Below are 20752 nucleotides of genomic sequence, written 5' to 3' on the forward strand. Positions count from 1 at the left end.
TCAGTATTGTCTACTCAGACTGGCAGCAGCTCTCCCAGGTCTCAAACTGAGGTTTTTCACACCTATTTGCCTGGACCCTTTTAGTTGGAGATGCCGGGGATTGAACCTGGGACCTTCTGCTTACCAAGCAGATCCTCTACCACTGAGCCACCGTCCCTCCCCAATCAATAAAAAGTATTACTAGAAGTTCTGTGCAGAAAAAAACCACCTCTTCCAACCTGCCCCCCACCTAACTTGCATTCTCCTGCTTGAGGCTCCTGGCCTCCAGAACACTAACCTGGCATCCATGAAGACGACAGCCTTCTTTGTGGTGGCTCTGTCCTTGTGGAACCAGCTGTCAGATGATACGTGGGCTCTGCGGCAATTATCTATATTCTGCAGGGCCTACAAAACAGAGCTCTTCCTTTTGCCTTTCATTTAGTTGCGTTTAGTTCATGCAGGCTGCCTTCTAGTTTTATATGGATTATGCTTTTAAACTGAGATTCCTTAATGTTTTAGCTGTTGTTAGCTGCCTCAAGTGCACCCAGCAGTGAGAGATGGTATATAAATTTAATAAATAAATGAATAAAATAAAAAGAATGCATTGCTTGTGTGGTCTTGGGATATTTACATGATTAGCCTACCTCCCTTCCAAAACATCCTATTACTGCATAAGATTGCTTCTGCCATAGCATCACCAACTGGCCCATAAACCTCTGTGGGCCTATTTCACACTCCTTGCATCTTTACCATTCTTAGCTCTGCCCCCACCCCCCCTTTGGATACTGTTCATCTTACACAAGCAACGAAAACCTCAGTCACTACAGTACTTTTAACAGTACTTGGTTATAATGTTGGCATAAAACAGAATATTTGTTAGGGATCATATTCAGCAAATTATTTGAACTGTTTATGCATTAAATTAACTCCTATTTTGAGAATTTGCACTCAAAGGCTAAAGCAGATAATTATCTCCATCTACTGGAGAGGATCCATAGATTGCTCATGTACCACATGCACAAGTTTTGCTAGGCACAGAACTCCCTTGGAAGAAAGTCTTTTGTTTGGTCAGCATCTACAATTTTTGAGATAAGATCTGAGAAGAGTGTGTATGTTGTTAAGCACAAGCAAACAAAAAGTTTACAGTGGGGGGAAAAACTGATTAAAAAAACACACACTTACCAGTCACTTTTTAAAGCCACTTTTAAAAGGTGCCTAAAAATAATTGTATTGAGTTTGCTGTGCAAAGCTGCTTCCACTTTCAGAGTTTAAAATATTCTAGAAGAAATTTTAATGTTTAAAACCATTTTAATGGAAATGCAATTAAAAATTATTATATAGATCAGGGAGGAAAGGTCTCTTTTGGATGAGATCCAGGGAACAATACAAAAGAACAAGTTAGGGTTATGTTTTTTCATCATTCTTTTCTGCCCAGCCATTTACAGCACTGAGCCAGGAAACAAATTGATCCCAACGTAAAAGCCAAGATGCTGCTTGTGGATAGTTCATCCTTTTGCAAAAGACCTGTGTCGCAGCACTGCCCTAACCACCAATGTGGGTCAGCCCTAGTGGGGCTCAGCTTTCTTAGGGCAGAGGTAGATTTAAAAAGGGAAGGGGACTCCTAAATAAGCTTATCAGGCTACATATGCTTTCCCAATGAGCTGAAGATCAGTAAATGCACATAAGTTACCCTACAAAACAGCCACATATCCTTCAACCTCTTCATCTCTGTGTGTGAATAACCAACTGCCAAATCCCAGAATGTTTATAAGCAGCCAGGTTCCCCCTGTAGCCTGTTCCTTATTAACAAGTAGTTAAAGCAAATAGTGTGTAGAAAAATCATACACTGTTCTCTTGCCAAACAAACAAAAAAGAATGGAGATACTGCTGGCGATGTTCAAAACTGTTGGAGGATAAATTAGGAAAAGAATATCCTTAGGCTACCCAGTGTTGATTATTAAGGAGGTTTGGTTAGCCAAGAGATTTCTAAGCATGGAACAGACGCGCCACCTGCTGGACAAACTAGAGATATACTCAACAGAAACCAGCATTCTGGAAGTGGGGACTTGTGAGGAACATGGGGTAGAGTACCCTTCTCCCCCCTTTTATTGGGGGTAAAATATATATATAGTAGAGGTCACTTCAGTCTACCACTATTTCTAAGGCTGTTTACTGTTGTCAAGTATGACTGTAGGTGTAGCCCAGGTACAGAACTGACTCCCTGCTGTTAACATGGGGCTCGTTTTCCAGATACATGTTTTCCAGAGCTGCATTCCAGCAACCAGGGCCTTTTTTTGTAGCATATTAGGCCACACACACCTGATGCAGCCAATCCTCCTGAAGCTTACAGTAGGCCTGTAAGTTCTTGGAGGATTGGTTGCATCAGGGGTGTGTGGTCTAGTATGCAAATGAGTTCCTGCTACAAAAAAAAGCCCTGCCAGCAAGCAATTTGGAATCCAAACTGTTGGTACATTATGCCCTTTTACTTCCTAACCTGCAATGTTCCCCAAGCGCAAAACTCAAAGCAGCTCTATTTTACAACTCTGTTGTACTAATATTGCAGTTTAAAAGCCCAAATTATAGTTTCACTGTAAAATTGGTAGCTCTAAAAAATTGTATTTGAGAACTTTAAAGAAAGAGGTAATATAGATGACCTTTCAAAGACAAAAGCAATCCTCTCCTTGTCTCAAACGCCATTTATTTTCACAAAAACACACTTGCCATATCGCATTCCTTCAGCACGTTTCCTTTTGACCTTTCATTCTAGATAAACCAGCCAATGCACAGAGGCACAAGATTGTACAATAGATGCATTATGCGATGTGGTTCTCTATATGAAGGCATGAGGAAGAAGCTATGCATATACACATGTAATCGCATTTATAAGAATTAATAGTACCCTGGATTAATAAAGTTGCCAGTGGTGGACCGGGCCACAGTAGGCTTGCCTGCTGTCTTCTCCAAGCCAAGCAACCACTGCTGGGGATGGGAGTGGGTTGTTGATCTCAGACCTAGCCATAGACTCACCCAATGCCTCCACCCATGGCAGCTGGGTCTAGGCCTTTCCTTTTCTGGGCTGTTTGCCCCTGGGTACATAGGAGCCATTGCAGAAGATGAGGTCTGGTGAAACCAGATTAAGAAATTTGGCTAACCATCTTTCAAATTCAGGGATTCAGCCATCTTTGAAACACTTATATTCTGTCTACAACTCAACATGGAACTGTCCTATACATAGCCATCTACCAAAGTGTACTTGCGACAGGCAAGGAAGAATGCATGTCTTTCTTATACTGACTTCTTCTGCTTGTACAAATCCAGATACTTCCTGTAACACTTGTCAAGTAATTAGGCTCTAAGGAGTCTGCAGTAAATTGAAAATACAAAGAGTAGGACCAGCAGGTGTATTAATATATACACATGAAGCTGCCTTATATTTAATCAGTATAAGGTCCATCAAAGTCAGTGTTGTCTACTCAGACTCCAGGGTCTCAAGAAGAGCTCTTTCACAATACCCACTGCCTGCCCCCAGCTTTAACTGGAAATGCCAGGGGTTGAACTTTGGACTTTCTGCATGCAAAAAGATGCTCTACAAGTGAGCCAAACCCCTCCCACAAACACAAGCAATAAGAGTTTGGGTACTCTTCTGCAAGAGCTAAGGTATAGATGTGACAGTTTTCTCTCAGGAAGAAATGAAACAAAGCAGGAGTCTCCACTGAGTCAACACTACTTCTAGTAAGCAACAACACACATAATCTAGCTTGGCAGTAGAACTTGCAATAGGACTACTTTATTTCAAGTTAGGGTGGGGAGTAGCGTCTTTCATGAAGGAAGACATGTCTATGTCACAGGCAGTTTAGGATTTTAAAGGTGAAAAGTACGCCTATGAATCTGAGCCAGAAACCAAATTACAAGCTAGCAGAGACCTGTTGTAAAAGCAAGGTGACATGTTCCCAGCAGGCACTTCCAGTCCATGAAGGAACAACTACATTTCTATATTGTCTTCAAGATTAGAGCTGCCAACTCTAGCTTAGGAAACTCTTGGAGACATGTGCCTAGGGAGGGCAGCGTTTGAAGGTGGGAATTTACTGGGGCTGCCTCAGAGTCCACCCTATGAAACTGCCATTTCCTCCATGGCAAATGATTTCTGTAGTCTGGAGGCAGTTCTAATTCTAAGAGAAATATAGGCTCCACCCTAAGCTCGATAGCTATACTTCAAAGTCATATAGAGAAGACTACAGAAATCAGACTGGGAATTTTTCAGGACACACAATTCAGCAGTGAGGGCTTAGCAAACTATAAAGTGCAGCTGGATACAGGAATAACTCCCTTCCATGGAGAGTGAGAGTCCATTTAAGAGAGTAATCTGCAGCTTCCTGGGTGCACAAACAACTTCAAATCATCTAGACTCATCCTTCAACAAATCTATTACTGATTCAGAGGCAAAGGGACCTCAATTTGAAGTAATGGGAGGAATATTTTAAATAGGATTGATTTCTCAGCTGCCTTTTAAAACCTACCAAGTGGTCTCCTTTATCTATGACCTTCAATTAAGAGCCATCGATTCTGGTAATTTATTGGACCATTTTGCTGAGAAGGAAACAAAATATTAGGAACTCAGGAATGGAATTCTAAATTGAGAAGGTAGGCCAACCCAAATTATACAAGGGTACTTCTCAATTTACCATAGTCCAAACTAGTACAATCTGCCACAAACATAAAACAAGGCATTTTTATTAAAACATTTTTAAACCCTGACATGATTTTTTTTTTACATATTTCTATTGTTTTCTGTTAGGGTAGCACAGGTAAAAGAAGACAGAGAGAAAACTAGTCTGGATGGATACATACTTCAAACACAAGGTAGGCCAGACCCATCCTGAATTTCACCCCAGGAACACTCCTCTTAACCATACAAAGCAGATATATCCACATTCAGTCTATTGCTTTACATAATTAACTTTGCTCAGTGCTATCACTCAGGGTGTTAGACTGCATCTCCATTTTGTGTACTTCTCATAATCACAATAGCCTATGTTGCAGCATAGCCTTGGTTTTCAAATGTCAGTTGAACCTAGTACACCTGAAAGTCCAGTATACTAATGGCATACTTTATCCTACACAGTAAAAAAATCCATAGTTGTAGACATCCACAATAAGCATGGCAGAAATTCCATATATTTGCCCACTAGACCAATACTAGAAGGTTTTATTTTTAAGCAACCATTATAATAGTATCATAAAGAAGTTCCAATGAATTGATAGGTCTCATTTTCGACAACATAAGGACAAAAATAGACATTAAATACTCTTTATTACAAACCAAATATCCTATACATTTATGCAATTAATCTCTTCAGCTTTGTTACCCAACATCTACTGCCAAAGGATATTTTTCTTTCTCTTTGGAAAGACAAGCAATTTCATGAAAAGCAGCCCCTCCTCTTCAAGCACCTATAACCTATAGTACAAATTTAGTCGTGATTAGCAGTTGTTTGCCAAATGTCTGCCATTGGGAAGACTACAATGCATTACCTTTTGTTTAAACTCTGCTAGCCATGCTCTTCAAGACACAGAAGTCAGCTTTTCATGAAACTTAATAAATAGGTACTACCACTGTTTCTTGTAATCTGCTTTTGAACTGGTAGACCTAGTTTTCTGTTTTGTACTGCAGGGGAAAGTCTTGAATGACTGATCATAACACAATTGAGGAAAACTTCAGTCATAATCCCTTACTGATATTTAAGAACTGCATTCTTTCAGAGTACTGCATAAAGGACCTCTGTCTTTAAACAAAAAATAGCATGTCAAGAACTAAAGTCTTATCAGCCTTCAGGCAAACATTTAGCTTGACTGCAAACAATTTTTGTGTTTTTTGATGTGCTAAAATATTTTTAGCAATGGAGAAATTAGCAAGTCAGCTGTCAGAAATTACTGCAAAAAAATTATCCAGGCAACATCACAGTTCTTGCCCTACTATTTGCAAACTGCATATCTTGAAGATACATTATCCCAGTTGATCACATTCCAGATAGCTTTGAGATAGTCAGGTCTGACATTTTTATACTGCAGATAATAGGCATGCTCCCACACATCAATCCCTAGCAGCGGAACAAGACCTAGAAAAGAAGAATCTCATTTAGCTAGCAATATTTTAATGCTTGAAAGATCATTCACTTTTCCATTGTAGTTCCATTTCTACACAGTTATTACTAAGAAACCGAGGAGTTTCATCAAGTTCAGAAACATATCCAGTATTAATTTTAAAATAAACTATTTAAACACAGCAGAATTTGTTATTTTCCAAAGGAAAACAGGATCCAGAGTCTTCAAGTCACTTTGTTATACTACTATATTGTACATGTGGATGACTATTCTTAGTCCATGATTATAAGGGCAGAAGAGGGCATTAAATGCACAATCAACTTCCAAGAATGTCACAGAAACATAGAGTTGGAAGGGATCTCAAAGGTCATCTAGTTCAACCACCTGCACAACTACCTCCCTCCCACTCCCATAGAGACCCCTCCTCTATGCTGTATGGCCTGGGTGACTCCATCTTTGTTACATGCTGGTGCTTAGTTGCCCTGAGGCTTGTGAGAGGACAGTGTTAGTTGCTCTCAGGGGAACTTTCTCTTTCATGCTTGTTATCTTCAAAGCCTGGGTTGTTCCCCCTCCCCCCACACACACAGGAAGCCATGTGAAAGGTGGCCTGGCTCATCCAAGTGTTTGGCTTAGCTTAATTAATTATTCTTTGACTTGTATGGGAGCATTCTTTGACGTGTAGCCAGCATGTAGGGCATAAGGCATGTAGTTTTAGTCATGTATATGGTCTCAAAAGCCTGGCTAAGGTTTGCCTGTGCATGTGTATGCTCTAGGCCAGCTGACAGAAGTTTAGCCTGAATCTTCTGTAATTCTGATGTGTTATTAAAGATCTCCTTGTAAGTAAACCTGGATCTCTTATATAATTTCTTTGGGGATTTCTGGGAACCTATGGAAGCCCTAGCCAGGGTCCATAAAATATACCCAGAGGAAAGCAAAAAACCTTGAGGTTCCCTGACAAAGCTGGCCTGGAGGAAAATTCCTTCCTGACCCCAAAGTGGCAAGTGTCTTTAAAAACAAAAACAAAAAAAAACAACCCTGTCTTTTCTTGTTGGCATTTGCATTTGAAAGTGAAGGAAAAGTTTCTGCCAAACCATCAGAAGCCTGGGAGGTGAATAAGTTTTTAACAATAATAAGGGGGAGGCTTTTGGGCCCTGCATAACAACTTCTTATGACTGGCAAAATGGGTGTGTTCTCTTTGACCAGCCAAGATGTCCAATTAGTCTAATATCCTGGTTCCCACAGTGACCAACCAGAACCTTCTGGAAAGCACAGAAGTACAGACAGGGAACAGTTCTCTCTTGCTGATTGCCAACCATCCTTTGAATAGGGGTTTTTTATTTAGTTATGATAGCTAATGGCCATTGATGGATCTAACCTCTATGAATTTGTTTAAATTCATGTAGAATTCATAAAGAAAAAAATTAAGAAAAACCATCAAAAGGGACCAACAATAAACCCCATCAGATGATAAGAATAATTTTAAATGAGTGCCTTCCATTTCTTCCAGATCATCATTGCAAATTCTATAGGATGTTTACTTTGGTCTGAAGATATTTAAAATAGAAGTAACTTAAAATCAGTGTCTAGCAAATAAGCAAATCGCTTATTATGCAAACATAGAAGTACATTCCAATTTTAGTCAAGTTCCAAGTAGAAAAACTTACCAGTGGTTCCTTGGAGAGGATCTTGATTGGAACAAGCAGCTATCTGCAATCGACCTTGTTCTTTATTAAAACCAAGCCATCCCCATCCTGAGCCCTGAACACCAACTGATACAGCTGTCAATTTCTCCTTAAAGTTCGCAAAGGAGCCAAAATCTCGCTTAATTGCGTCCAATAACTCGCCTTCAAAAGAGACCATAATTAAATCACACACACAAAACCAGTGATTTTTCATTTAACATTGCAATGAATTCCCACACGCATGGTAAACTCTTAACCACGGTCAACAGAATGTAATAGGCTGCAGAATCACTGGTTTCCTCCACCCAAAACATTATAATATTCCTCATCCTTTATTTGCTGCCTTGGCCATTCTTAGGTATTACATCAGTATCAGTATTAACCACTGTTAATCTTTAACCAAGATAAAATAACTAACGTCTAACAAGAATGAACCCTGGCTGATACTGGTGTTAACACTTGGACTATGTAATGGGAGCACAAGAGGGGAAAGAAAGAGGTAAGCAGAAGGAATGTGTGATCCTGCGTCTTTAAGCTCTGGTTAAGGGATCTCCTGCAATACATGTATACTAACTATGAATACAGTTTCTTTGCTTTTACAGAACTTGTAACTTTTAAGTTTATAACTACTCAGAACAATAGCTGTGGAAATCAATCAGTTTTGCCCAGAAACTAACCTGATTTTTCCACAGTTCTCATTCCTAATGTTAACAGTGCCATAGCATTTTGTGATGCAATATTATCCCAATTCAGAGAATCACATGAATAGCAGAAGACAGCACACTAATTGGCGTTTCCAAGATAAAAAATGTGAAGTTCATTTGCTTGTGCACAAGCTATCACATGACTACCCCTCCCTGGTTATATTATTACAGTTTATTTCTTCTGTGCAAACAGCTTTTGCAATTAGTAACCCACACACAGAAATCTGTGACTGCAGGGTCAGGGTAACTATGACATTTTTCTTCTTATACAACTTGGGGGGGATTTTCTTTCCCATAAAATGTATTAGCCACTCAAGAAAACCAATAAGTTTGCTTCCTTTATTTTTAACTGCCACTGAACATTTACCATAAAAGATTTTAATCAGCATACCGATAATGTACTTACTTTACTGAGATGCCAGCCCCAGTAACAAAACAGAGCAATGCAACAGATTGAGGGAAACAGCATCCTGATTCTTTGTAAACACTGATGGGACCAGCCTAAACAAATACAGTGCATGCACCCCAGGACTGACTTTAGTTGATTAAAGCAAAAGTGAAACTTTAAGACACAAAAATCAATCAATTTTACATAAGTATTACAAGTTACAATAAAACACTGTAACTGATAACAAACCTTTAGGCTCCCCTCCACCATTTGGAGAAAGGTTTGTCCAGAAGATAGAGTGATTGATGTGTCCTCCACCATTGAACTTCAGAGCTGGCTGAAGAGACACCTGAGCTGTAATATCACCTGGAAATGCAAAGGTAAGTGGCTAAGTCCCTGCATAAAGCTTTTTTATATATGCCACAGAGCAGTCCACTTAGTTAATAGTACTGCTGTCAAGTAAACTGACCGCTGCTCATATGAGATCAAGCACCTGATAAATATACGAATTCCTTCAGGGTAACTATGACATTTTTCTTCTTATACAACTTGGGGGGGGGGGGATTTTCTTTCCCATAAAATGTATTAGCCACTCTAGAAAACTGTGAAATGGGAAACCCTATAACATCTCAAAACAGCCTAGTCGAAGCAAACATCTAACACAATTTCTGCAAGGGTTACCAGAATTTAAGCATAGGTCCTCAGACTCCTACTTTACTTGGTTGTCAGAAAAAAATCATTCCCCTCTCTGAACTGTTTGGCATTCATAGAAAACTTGGAAGAAGTTGGGTTTACCAACCTCCAGTTGAGGCCAGGAGTTCTCCTGCTATTACGGTGATCTCCAGAGATCAGTCCCCTTTGAGAAAATGGCAACTTCAGAATGTGGGCCATACAGTATCCATTCCCTCTTCAAACTCTATCACCAAATCTTCAAGAATTTCCCAACACAGAATTGGCAACCGTAGAGAAGAACCAGCAATTCTACAGAAAAGCCTGTAGGGAGCATTCTCTTATCCTTTCTGAGAGTAACCTCCATGATAAAACTTGAATCATAACATGGTGCCCCCCAGTCTCAGTGCTGAGAGGCAACTCAGAAGGATACTATGGTTGATAGTACCATAGGCTTCTGAGAGACCCAGCAAAACTAGCACATCCCTTAATCTAGTTCTTGATAGAGGTTATCGATCAAGGTGACCAAAATAGTCTCTGTTCCAAATTCCAGCCTGAAGCCAGAAAAACAACAAACAAATAAGCAAAGCTGAACATGGAAATCACAGTGGAAAACAGAAAAGAGTTGACTGAAGTAAACAGGATGCTGGCTGTGCTGCATTGATAGCAGCTGACAGAAATGTGCCCACTGGACTATGATGGGGTTCTTTGGAACTGGGGCAACTGGTCTAACTATTCTAGCATGTTCCCCATGAGTTCTTTCTAGTATCTTCCTCTTCTGAAGTGAATATAACTAGAATAATTCAGACTTGCTGGATTCAGAGATTACACTTTTTAATATTGAAAACTGTTTCATCAGCTTGCCAAAAACTCACACACATGAAATTGAATTTTCTGATAAAATGCTGAACATATGATAGCTCAAAACAAACAAAACTTTTTAGTACCACTTTCTAAAACAGACCTGCTTGCATTGTTATTGACTGTTCATCTTCTGCTTCCTGTAACTTGACTAAGCCTCATGCCAGGCTACGTATCTACTGGCAGCATTTGGAATGCAGGCACAGGAAAATGCCCAGAAGAAAAGCTGAGGATAGCTGTTTGCTTATCTGGCAGCCAAGAGTGTGTTGCTATTCTGTTTAATCATTTTTAAGCATTAAGCTCTCAGAGAACAAATAACAGTTTTCCTCCCTTACCTTTCTTCTTTGCATAGTTTGCCTGGATCAGTTGGAGAATACAGTATACAGCCATAATGAAACTATACTTTACTGGCACTACAGTAAACAAGACAAAAAGGCAAAACTGCATTCTAAATGGCTGCTCTAGACAGCTAAATTCAACTGTATTTCACGTGCAATTGACTAGAAGATTTATCAAGTCCTAAATAAGCTCTACTGAAATACACAGGGAGCTGCAGATAAATTCAAACTGGAATCCATGTCCGACTACTAACCCAATACCATATATCCTGAATTCTGAATGCTTCCAAAGGAAAAAATCCTATATTCTCTACAGCAGCTTATTCAATTGGCATTGATAGAAAGCTATGCTTGCAATTTTTCTTAAAGTTTTCCTTTCAGCAATTACTTTTACATAACAGTTCATCTCAACTTTTGTTTTAAAAAAACAGCTTGAGGATTTAGCAAGCAGGCTTTAAAAAAAAACAATACTATCACCACTGGTAAGATGTTGGTATTTTCCCCCAACTTGTCAAATCCCCCAAACTACTTTTGAATTCAAGGAAGTTTCAAAAGAAAGTTGCTGAAGAGAAATGTTTTAGAAAAAAAACACAGATGCAAAAATCAACAACAACTCTGGATTGCAGCTATAGATAGAAATGTCTTCATAATGTGTATCTGAGTACTTAAATTGTAGAGTCAGTGCCCCACAACAGTTAATTTTAGTCTCGTAAAGCCAAGGTTATCTGTGAACTTTCCTAAAGAATTGTGTACAACAAAAAGCATATATAGTATCTGGAATAAATCTCCTCAGCAAATGGCTTCCAAGGCTGCTACCAATATTATTAATGCATGATAAAAATTCACAAAGCTAAAGAGCAATTGACAAAAATAACTAATGTAAAATACAACAAACCAGAAGGGAAAAAGTAGAGCAAATGAATTCATGAGAAAAGGTGGGGGGGAGAATCAAAGGCCTGAGTCAGTGAGAACATTTTAAGTTGCCTGTAGAGTCTACATGGATGGGGAGCATTCCACAATCAATGTGTTTTTACAGAAAAGGCCCTGTTTCAGGTAACCACCCATCTGACCTCCAAAAGTAGTACACAGAGTAGAACCTAGTGTATCGGTGTCGAACTCATTTGTTATGATGGCAGGATCTGACATAAGTGAGGCCTTGCTGGGCCGGGCCATGTGCGTCATAAAATTTAATGCCAAGTAGCAGAGATATAAACTTTATAAAAGACAAACGAACACAATTTAAAAAAAAACAAAACTTAAAACATGCTTAAAGTAAAGCTCTCCCTCCCTCCCACTTCCTCCCCAAGAGAGCAGCCTCAGCCAATGGGGAAGATAGAGGCTTTGCTCTGTAGCTTCTGTGCAATTGAGAAGCCCTGCAAAGCAAACTGTGACACAGAAATAAGCAAGAGAGAGGGAGAAGGAAACAGACTTGCTCGCAGGCCTGATAAGAGCTTTTCAAGGGCCTGATCAGGCCCCTGGGCTGCATGTTTGACACCCCTGATCTAGTGGATGATCTTAATCTGATGCACATGTTTGTATGTAATCATTTAAAGTCCCAGACTTTTTAGGGCTTTAGAAGGTAATCACTAGCGTCCGGAAATGTACTCAAATTGTACTCAAACAGGCAGTTCTTTCAATACTGAAAAAATATGGTCCCACTAACTAGCACTAATCAACAACCTTGCTGCAGCATTTTCTACCACATGAAGGTCTGAATAGTCTTCAAAAGACAACTCCAAACAAAACACATTACAGTAATCCAATCATGATGTGGTCAAAGCTTGACTAACCTGGGTCAGATCCTTTCTATCCAAAAATAGTTGCAGCTGGCTCAAAGTATGGCAAAGGCACTGTGGAAATGAGGAGACTCAAGTCTCCATACTACATACAGATCTTAAAGCCTCAAGCTGATAATTTTATTTACCGTATTTATTTACTTTATTCAACTTATATCCTGCCCTCCCCGCAAAAGCAGGCTCTTTTTCTATACCTTGTAGATTTCCCAAAAATTTCTAAAATCACAGATCTCATGCATATAGCTTCCATGTTTTCCAGCCATATGACTCCTTATGGGGCTCTGCATACATAGTTGAATTAACAGAAATGCAGCACTCTTTAACAGTGAGTAAAGTTGAAGTTTAAATTTTGTACTGCATAGTCCTCAGGCTTTCCATTTAATTTACAATGTCAGTGTATAACTGTGAAGAAACCAAATTAATGTGTGTTATATTAGGTTAGGAGTCACCATTTTAGTTTTCAACCTAGCTTAAAAGGTATCAGAGTTGCTTTGCCACATTGAATGATACGTAATCACAGAGGTTAACACAATTCATATTTATTAAGTCTACAAGGTGGGAATGCCTGTTCTGAGCCTAAATTGCTTATTGTAATTGCTAACTGTAATTATTTATTTGTTTGTTCAATTTGTATCATGCCCTCCTCGCTGATGAAGAGGGACCCCTGAATAATTAATGAACACGCCTATAATATAAATGAAAATATGGTTTCTGTGCCTACAGAAGAGAATGTCTGATGCAACATTTAGAAGTAACTGTTAGAGGCCACAGCCCAAATGGGTGTCAATCCAAGGTTGTAAAAGTAGATAAGAGAGGCCCTTCTGAGGAAGCTCCTTGTTAAAAACTGATAAGGCATGGAGACAGCGGAGTGGAAAATACTGGAAGAAAATACAGAAAGGTGGGGCATTTGAATAGATAAGGCTGGGGGCTTGCCTGCTTGTTTTGGGTTGTGAATAAAAACGGTCTGAAGGAAATCATTTTAACTTAGTCATTAATGGGGGGGGGGGCTATTCCAGACTAAGTTCAGCTTTGATGTCAAAGTAAAATACCTCATTTCATACCAAGCAATGTATGGGACTTTTTTAATTACCTGCTGCACCGAAGCAGGCTCAGGGTGGCTCACATTAAGAGGTCATAAGACCAATATTAATAGACAAAAGATAAAAATACAAGTACATCATAAATAAACCATATAAAACAATTAGACTATTTATTTACTTTGGATTTATATGCCGCCCACTCCACAAGCGGACTCTGGGCAGCTAACAGTCTTAATAAAACATTAAAATTACAATCATAAAAGATAAGTTATAGACAATTTAAAAACGAACTATATGATGCTATAAAAAATGTTAGTTACTGCAAACGATTTATAAATATCTCAGTTCCTAATTATTCTGTTAGTCTGTTAGTGATCTTACAGATGATATTGCTCAGTGACATAGAAGTGGTACTCAACCCACCCGCCCCCCGCCACTTGTTGTAGGCCTGTCGAAAAAGCTCAGTTTTACAGGCCCTGCGGAATTGGGAGAGGTCCCGCAGGGTCCTTATGGCCTCTGGGAGAGCATTCCATAACATCGGTGCTGCCACTGAGAAAACCCTAGCTTGTGTAGAGCTTAGCCTGGCCTCCCTTGGTCCGGGGATAGATAATAGATTTTGGGCTCCTGAACGTAGGACATAAAACAATGGTAGGTGCTAGTTGATCAAATATATTTGATGTATTAATTATGGTGGGTACTACCAACTCCATCGATGTTAAAATTTTATTATTCAAGAATTTCTGCTGGATGTCCTATAAGAAAAAATTACACCAGGGGACTGGCAAATTACTATCATGATACAACAGTTATCCCAATATACTAATAAGGGTGACATTCAAAACCTATTTGCTGATGAGAAAAAATGTAAACTCTTTTTTTAATCCCAGTAGAGACACCTTTACAAGCTCTTAGATCTCCCACATTACAGTTTAATTACATTTTGAAATAATGCTTAGGCGTTCAAGGTGTAAACCATGGCTTTACTGCATGGTTGCTGGGAACTTTACAAATACAGAAGGTGGTGATGATCCCTACCCCAAATTACTTCCAGTTTTACCACCAGAGACAGAGGAAGACATACAATGACAGACTTGAAGCAGGACCGCTAAGGAGAAACAATAAGGCAACACACACACTTACTTATATAGGGCTATCCATACCTTTAGCCAAGGCCTCTTTGTATTTTTCTTCTGCAACATTCAAATTATTCACGTAAGTAGCATGATGTTTGCTGTGGTGAAGCTGCATGATTTCTGCACTGATGTGGGGTGTCAGGGCGCCATAATCGTAAGGCAAGTCGGGAAGTGTGTGCTTTTGCCTGGAACCCAGGCATCCAAGAGGTGCAACCAGTTTAATGCCATGTCTAAAAGAGAATTTAAAAATAGACTATTTTATCATTAATTGGCAATACTTTTATTTCACCTGCTTCCTGGGGCTGCCATACTACTTAACACGTTACCACTACTATTTTAACACAAAGTATAATAAAAACATAATGCACATTGCAAACATACTGTCTTTTTTTACAAATGTATTTACATGTTGGGACAGAACAGGGGTGGCCAAACTTGCTTAATGTAAGAGCCACACAGAATAAACATCAGACATATGAGGGAGGGCGGAAAATAGACGGGGAGGAAGAGAGGGAGAAGTGGAAAGAAAGCAACTTTAAATGCATTTCCCAAGCTGCCAGCTGGCTTTGCTTGGAGAAGCGATTTAAAGCATTCTCCAAGCCAGTCAATGGGGTGGTGGGGGCTTTGAGAGTCACACAATATGTGTGAAAAAGCCACATGTGGCTCCTGAGCCACAGTTTGGCTACCCCTGGGATAAAGCAGAACCAGACATTAGGAGAAGAGGTAGAACTCCGTCTGAGACCCTGGACAGGCTGCTGTCAATTAAACAATATTTACATTGACAGATAAATGGTCTGATCCTGTATTAGGCAGCTTCATATGTTGCATTATGCTCAAGAAACCCAGTGACAGAATCTATATTGAAATTAGGCTGACTGAATACTTAACATGCCAACTTCTTCATTCTTTACTCTTACCCTCAAAACTATTTAGGGTTGAGTATCTATTCTAAACTGTCAAAATAAGTATTTATAAAATATTAACTCAGGGAAAAAACTGTAATACGTTAATTAGAAAATAAGAATTAATTATGTGAAATAACAAAATGGCACTGAAAGCAACTTTTGCCATTGATGATGGCTTGTTTCTGCTCAGAGATGCCTATTATAACAAATGGCCAGGAGAACCTTTGCTGTGCTGTTGGGCTTGCTGCTCCCACTTGCTGCAGCAACTCTCAGTACTGTCCAAATGAAACCAGAATGAAATGAAACAAGGAGCTGCTACCTATACAATTGTATTCCTGACTTCATGGATTTTTTTTTTTAAATCACAAATAGGCAGTGTCAACTCTGTGTCACTATTTTCCCCATTGAGCCAAAGTTGTAAAACAGTTATACTTGCAAGCCTCCCATATCCAGATGGCACAGCCTCATATTTTGCACTTTCAACTAAAGATCTGGGTAATCCTACATATTATTGCTATTAATAATACTAATAATACATATAAATGACACAATTATGAAGTGGGAGAATAAAAGATACTGCTCGAATGTAAGTAAGCATGAGATGGAACACTAATGATGGATTCAAATAGGTCTAACACAACCGTTCTGGTATTCCTAGTGGGTTATAGAAACTTCTGAGTCACTGCTGGTAGTGAACTGTGGGAGGCAGCATGGTACAAGAAATAAGAGGCTGCATAAACCAAAGAAATAGCTGGGATTTGAAAGATACTTCTGGTGAAAAATTGCAGAACATCAAATTAAACAGTTTTGAAGTACCAACTATCTGCATGCCACTATACTGTTCACAAGAAGGGCAGCCCCTAAATCTGAAAGCCACAGCATAAACCCTGAGTCCTACAAACATCCAAGAACTTGAACACTATTGCTTAGAACTGCTGCTATGCTTAAGGATTTGCAAGGCAAGTGGCAATGCAAGTTCTCAAGCAAGCACATTTCCTCCTTATATCAGTCTGCTGAGAAATTGAAAACTCAACACAGGAAAAACCTTTCTTCACGATATACAACACATTCTCTTTATCTGATGTAGAATCCTACACACACTTCGACATGGTTTTAAAACAAAACACAGGTAGTCAAGGATTGTCATAAATAATTAGCTCCTAACACAGCTGGCCCCCACACAAGGGATAACATTACATTTTCTCTGTTTGGACGGATGAGGTGAGTAAGAACATATAACTGCTTTGGAAACAAGCATATACTAGATATTCTTTTGTAAAAATTTACGAGGCTCTAATTTTCTGCAACAGGTGATTGCATAAATGTGCCTGGATAAGGTGAACGCAAGATGTAGCCATCTTTCAGGAGCTGCTCCAAAATACATACCTGCAACTAAATTTTAAAAATGCTCCTAGTTCTTAAGAGTAAAAAGAACAAGCCACTACCACAAAATACTAGCTTATGTACTAAAAGGAGAGTTCTTCTCCTTAATTCCAGACATGCGGGCTATCAATCGTGGATAGGTATTTATTTAAAACATTTCTATGCCATCTTTCCACTCAAACTGAATCCCCAAGGCAGCAAAAACATTAAAATATTCAAGTGTTAAGATAGCATTTAAAATAAAATATATATAAAATATTTAAATAATTCTATAAAAACATCACACACAACATCATAACCAGGGAGAAGGACCAATAACAGTTACTGGGAGGTACACCAAACAAAGCCAAAAACATTTCACCATCTGGTGGAGGCTAACAATAGAGGGAGACAGACCAGTCTTCCTAGGGAGAAAGTCTTCCTAGGGAGAAAGTCCCCAAAAGTTTTGACACTATGACTAAGAAGGCTCCTCCGCAGGCTCTTCCATCTAATCTCAAATGGAGACATCACCAAAGCAGGACTTCCAAAGATGACTGAAGGGGACAGCTAGGTCCATATGAAAGAAGGCAGTCCTTAGGATATGGTGGTCCCAAACTGTATAGGATTTAAAAGTCAATACCATCATCCTGAATTGAGCCTAGAAGTAAATTGGGAGCCAATACAGTTGAAACAAGACAGGAACAATATGGTCCTTAAAACCCAGTCAAGTCAAAAGTTCTGTACCAACCATAGCTTCTGGACAGTCAAAACTTCATACTGCACTGCAGTAACCTAATCTAGATGTTACCAGGGCATGCATCATAGTAGTTAGATCTTTCTTGCCCAGGAAGGTGAAAAATTGCCAAAGCTAGTAAAAGGCACATCTAGCCACCACTGCCACCTGTTTATCCAACAGGAGCCCTGGGTCAAGCAGCACCCCCAAGGTATGAACCCTTTCGGGCAGGGATGTCACATGTCTGGCCTGTGGGCCAAAGTGGCCCACCCAAGGCTTCAATTAGGCCTGAAGGGCTTTCTTCTCCTCCTCCTGTCCTCACCCTTTGACGCTCCGAGGCTGCCAACATTCCCAGCTCCTTCTTACTTCTCTTTGCAGAGGTTAAAGCAGAAAGCAAAACTGCAAAGAAAATGCGGAATGGATTTTCTATTCAGACCTTTTGGTACAGCAGACCTGAATGGAAAATCCAGTCCACCTCTTCCTTGCAACTCTGTCTGTGTGTTTCGTTGGAATGCAGCTCAATTTAACTTCCCAGTGTTCCTATGGCCAGCTGAAGCTTCCTAGAGTTGTGTCCTTGCAAATCAAGTGTTGTTGCTTTGAGCCAGCTTTGTCTCTTCTCAATGGACATGAGGACTAGTGAATACTCTAACTTGGGAGCCCACAGCCAAAGGGGGGTATTACACTGGAGAGCCATTGCTAATCTGAGTAGGCCAGGGGAGGGGAAAGGGGGAGAAGCTTGCAATGCACTGCCATTTCATGTTTTGCCAGGCTGAGAGCATTTTATATTTTTAGTTTTCTGCTGTGATTCTTGTGCTTTCTTCTTGATGTTTTATTTTTAAAACTGCATTGCAAAATCCCACTACCCCCCACCTTTTTGTTTTAAATAAAATACTGCAAGAGTTTTAAGCATGTTTGTATTTTAAGTTAAAAAATAATATCTTTAAATGTGTGTGCCTGTGTCCTTTATAAAGTCTATATCTCTGCTATCTGGCATTACATTTTAGGGCACCCATTGCTCGGCCCCACAAAGTCCCTTTTATGTCAGAACTGGCCCTCCTAACAAATGAGTTTGACACCCCTCCTTTTGGGAGTGGCCAGAGTTCTTGGGTCAGCCCCTCCCCCCTACCAGAGTAGCCACTCCGTTTTGTCAGGATTAAGTTTCAGTTCTCCCAGAACTGCCTCAAAGCAGCTGTTCACGGTTTCCACGATCTCCGGGAACCTGCTCTAAGCATAAAACAGAGATTAGGAAGCAAAAACATAGTCCTAACGGATTTCAGTTGGTTCAAAGAAGAATGCTTTTGGAATTTTTTTCTATGGGTCAACAAAGTTACCTTCAATTTCTGCTATATTAGCAGCCCTGACTCAACTTAAATGCCTGTTTCTGCCGAACTAGCTCCAAACTCCTGACTACTCTATCCCATTCGTTCCAGTCTCCTCACTCTCTGCCAGATTTCTAATCTCCCGCCTTCCCCCTCCCGTCCTAAACCTCTCTTGCATTCTCGAACGGCCCCACACAGCGCCCTTGACCAAGAACGATAACGTCCGGCCCTTGCCAAGTTCTCACCTGCCCCGGTAGACCAGCCGGCAGAGCATGACGGCGACGATGTCTAAAGGGGAAAGGCAAGGACGAAGCAAGGGCGCCTGATGCAGACAAGCTGAAACCCCCAACCCCAGGCTCAGCGCCTCCGCAACGCCAAGCTGCCGCTAGTGCAGCCTTTCCGCAGGCGGCCTCTTCTTCGCCAGCAAAGCGCCTGCGTAGTCCAACCCTTTCCCTTAGCCGACGCCTCTGGGAGGGGGGGCTTATTTGAGCAGACTTCGGAGGATGGTGAGAGGCAGGACCGCCTGGGGTGACATTGTCCATGGGGTCGCGAAGAGTCGGACTGAACAACGACAAAAGAAAGCTTGGCGGAGGCGTTCAAAGCGGGCAAAGAAAATGGTTCCCGATATCACCGCCCTTCTGTCGTTCTTTGTTCCTGTACTTTTCAGCAGCTGCATAATTCCAGACAGGGTGAATGTGACATTCACCTCAGTGCATGTTTCTGTGGAGGAAATGTTGATCTCCTATTGAATTTCTGCCTGAAAAATACTTTCTGGCATTTCTGCGCTTCGGACGTATGCTTCATTACACGGCCGGCAGCCTAAGCAAATGCCTAAGTCCAGAGCTTTTTTTTTGTAGAAAAAGCTGAGAGAAGGGGGAGAGAGGGAGGGAGAAAGGGAAACAAAGGAAAAGAAAGGAATGGGGGAAAGAAAAGGAAATGAAATCGAGGGAAGAAAGTATAATAAAGGAAAATAAACACATGGGGGAAGAAAGGGAAATAAACGGAAATAAAGAAATGGGAAGAAAGGGACCAGCAATCCCCGAGGGCCAGAGCAAGTGATCTTGAGGGTTGGATGTTCCCCGCTCCAGGTTTATTGCATGGCTGCAGCTTACCTACTTTCCACGAGAATGGAGCCTACGCATGCTTTATGAACGAAGTGCATTAGTGGGTTTTGTTGCTAGTTTTGTCACGGCCAACGAGAACAGCACGTGTTTATTTTTTAAACCAGATGTCTTAAACTGAAATGACGTCATGAATACTGCCTTGAATTATATGTTAATCCTGCTTGAATTACTCAGAACATGTATAAAGCAAACAATTCAGCGGTGAGGCAAGGAGTGTAGTTTTAAAACCAGAATAACCTTGGCATTTTTTTAAAAAGTATTGAGCATTTCAAGAATTCAGCAATTAATTTTCACATTCCAAATTGCACTGGCAACAATTTCAATCATCCCCCCCATCAAATTTAACAACAGCCTAACTTTCAGATGGTTCAGGGCACAGTATTTCTGGGTTCTGATTATGTTTGTAAGCCACCCTGAGCCAGCTTGCGGGGTAGGACAGAATTTAGCGTTGCCAATCCCCAGTTGGGGGCAGGGGATCCCCTGGTTTGGAGGCCCTCCCCTTGCTTCGGGGTTATCAGAAAGTGAGAGGGGAGGGAAATGTCTGCTGGGCACTCCAATATACCCTATAGAAACCGATTCCCATAGGGTATAATGGAGAATTGATCCATGGGTATCGG

The 20752-nt window shown here is 40.4% G+C and overlaps 1 protein-coding gene across 1 annotated transcript; it reads right to left on the reverse strand.

Annotated features, from left to right (window-relative positions):
* Positions 1-4694: 4694 nt before the first annotated feature.
* Positions 4695-19474, reverse strand: LOC132573841 (superoxide dismutase [Mn], mitochondrial). Its single transcript, XM_060241718.1, has 5 exons — positions 19257-19474; positions 14720-14922; positions 9105-9221; positions 7746-7925; positions 4695-6095 (listed from the first exon to the last, which is right to left on the reverse strand). Exons 1-5 carry the CDS (start codon positions 19283-19285, stop codon positions 5953-5955), a joined length of 672 nt encoding a protein of 223 aa, XP_060097701.1. The 5' UTR covers positions 19286-19474; the 3' UTR covers positions 4695-5952.
* Between the last annotated feature and the right edge of the window lie 1278 nt (positions 19475-20752).

Source organism: Heteronotia binoei, chromosome 1 (genome assembly GCF_032191835.1).
Source record: "Heteronotia binoei isolate CCM8104 ecotype False Entrance Well chromosome 1, APGP_CSIRO_Hbin_v1, whole genome shotgun sequence".
Lineage (NCBI taxonomy): Eukaryota > Metazoa > Chordata > Lepidosauria > Squamata > Gekkonidae > Heteronotia > Heteronotia binoei.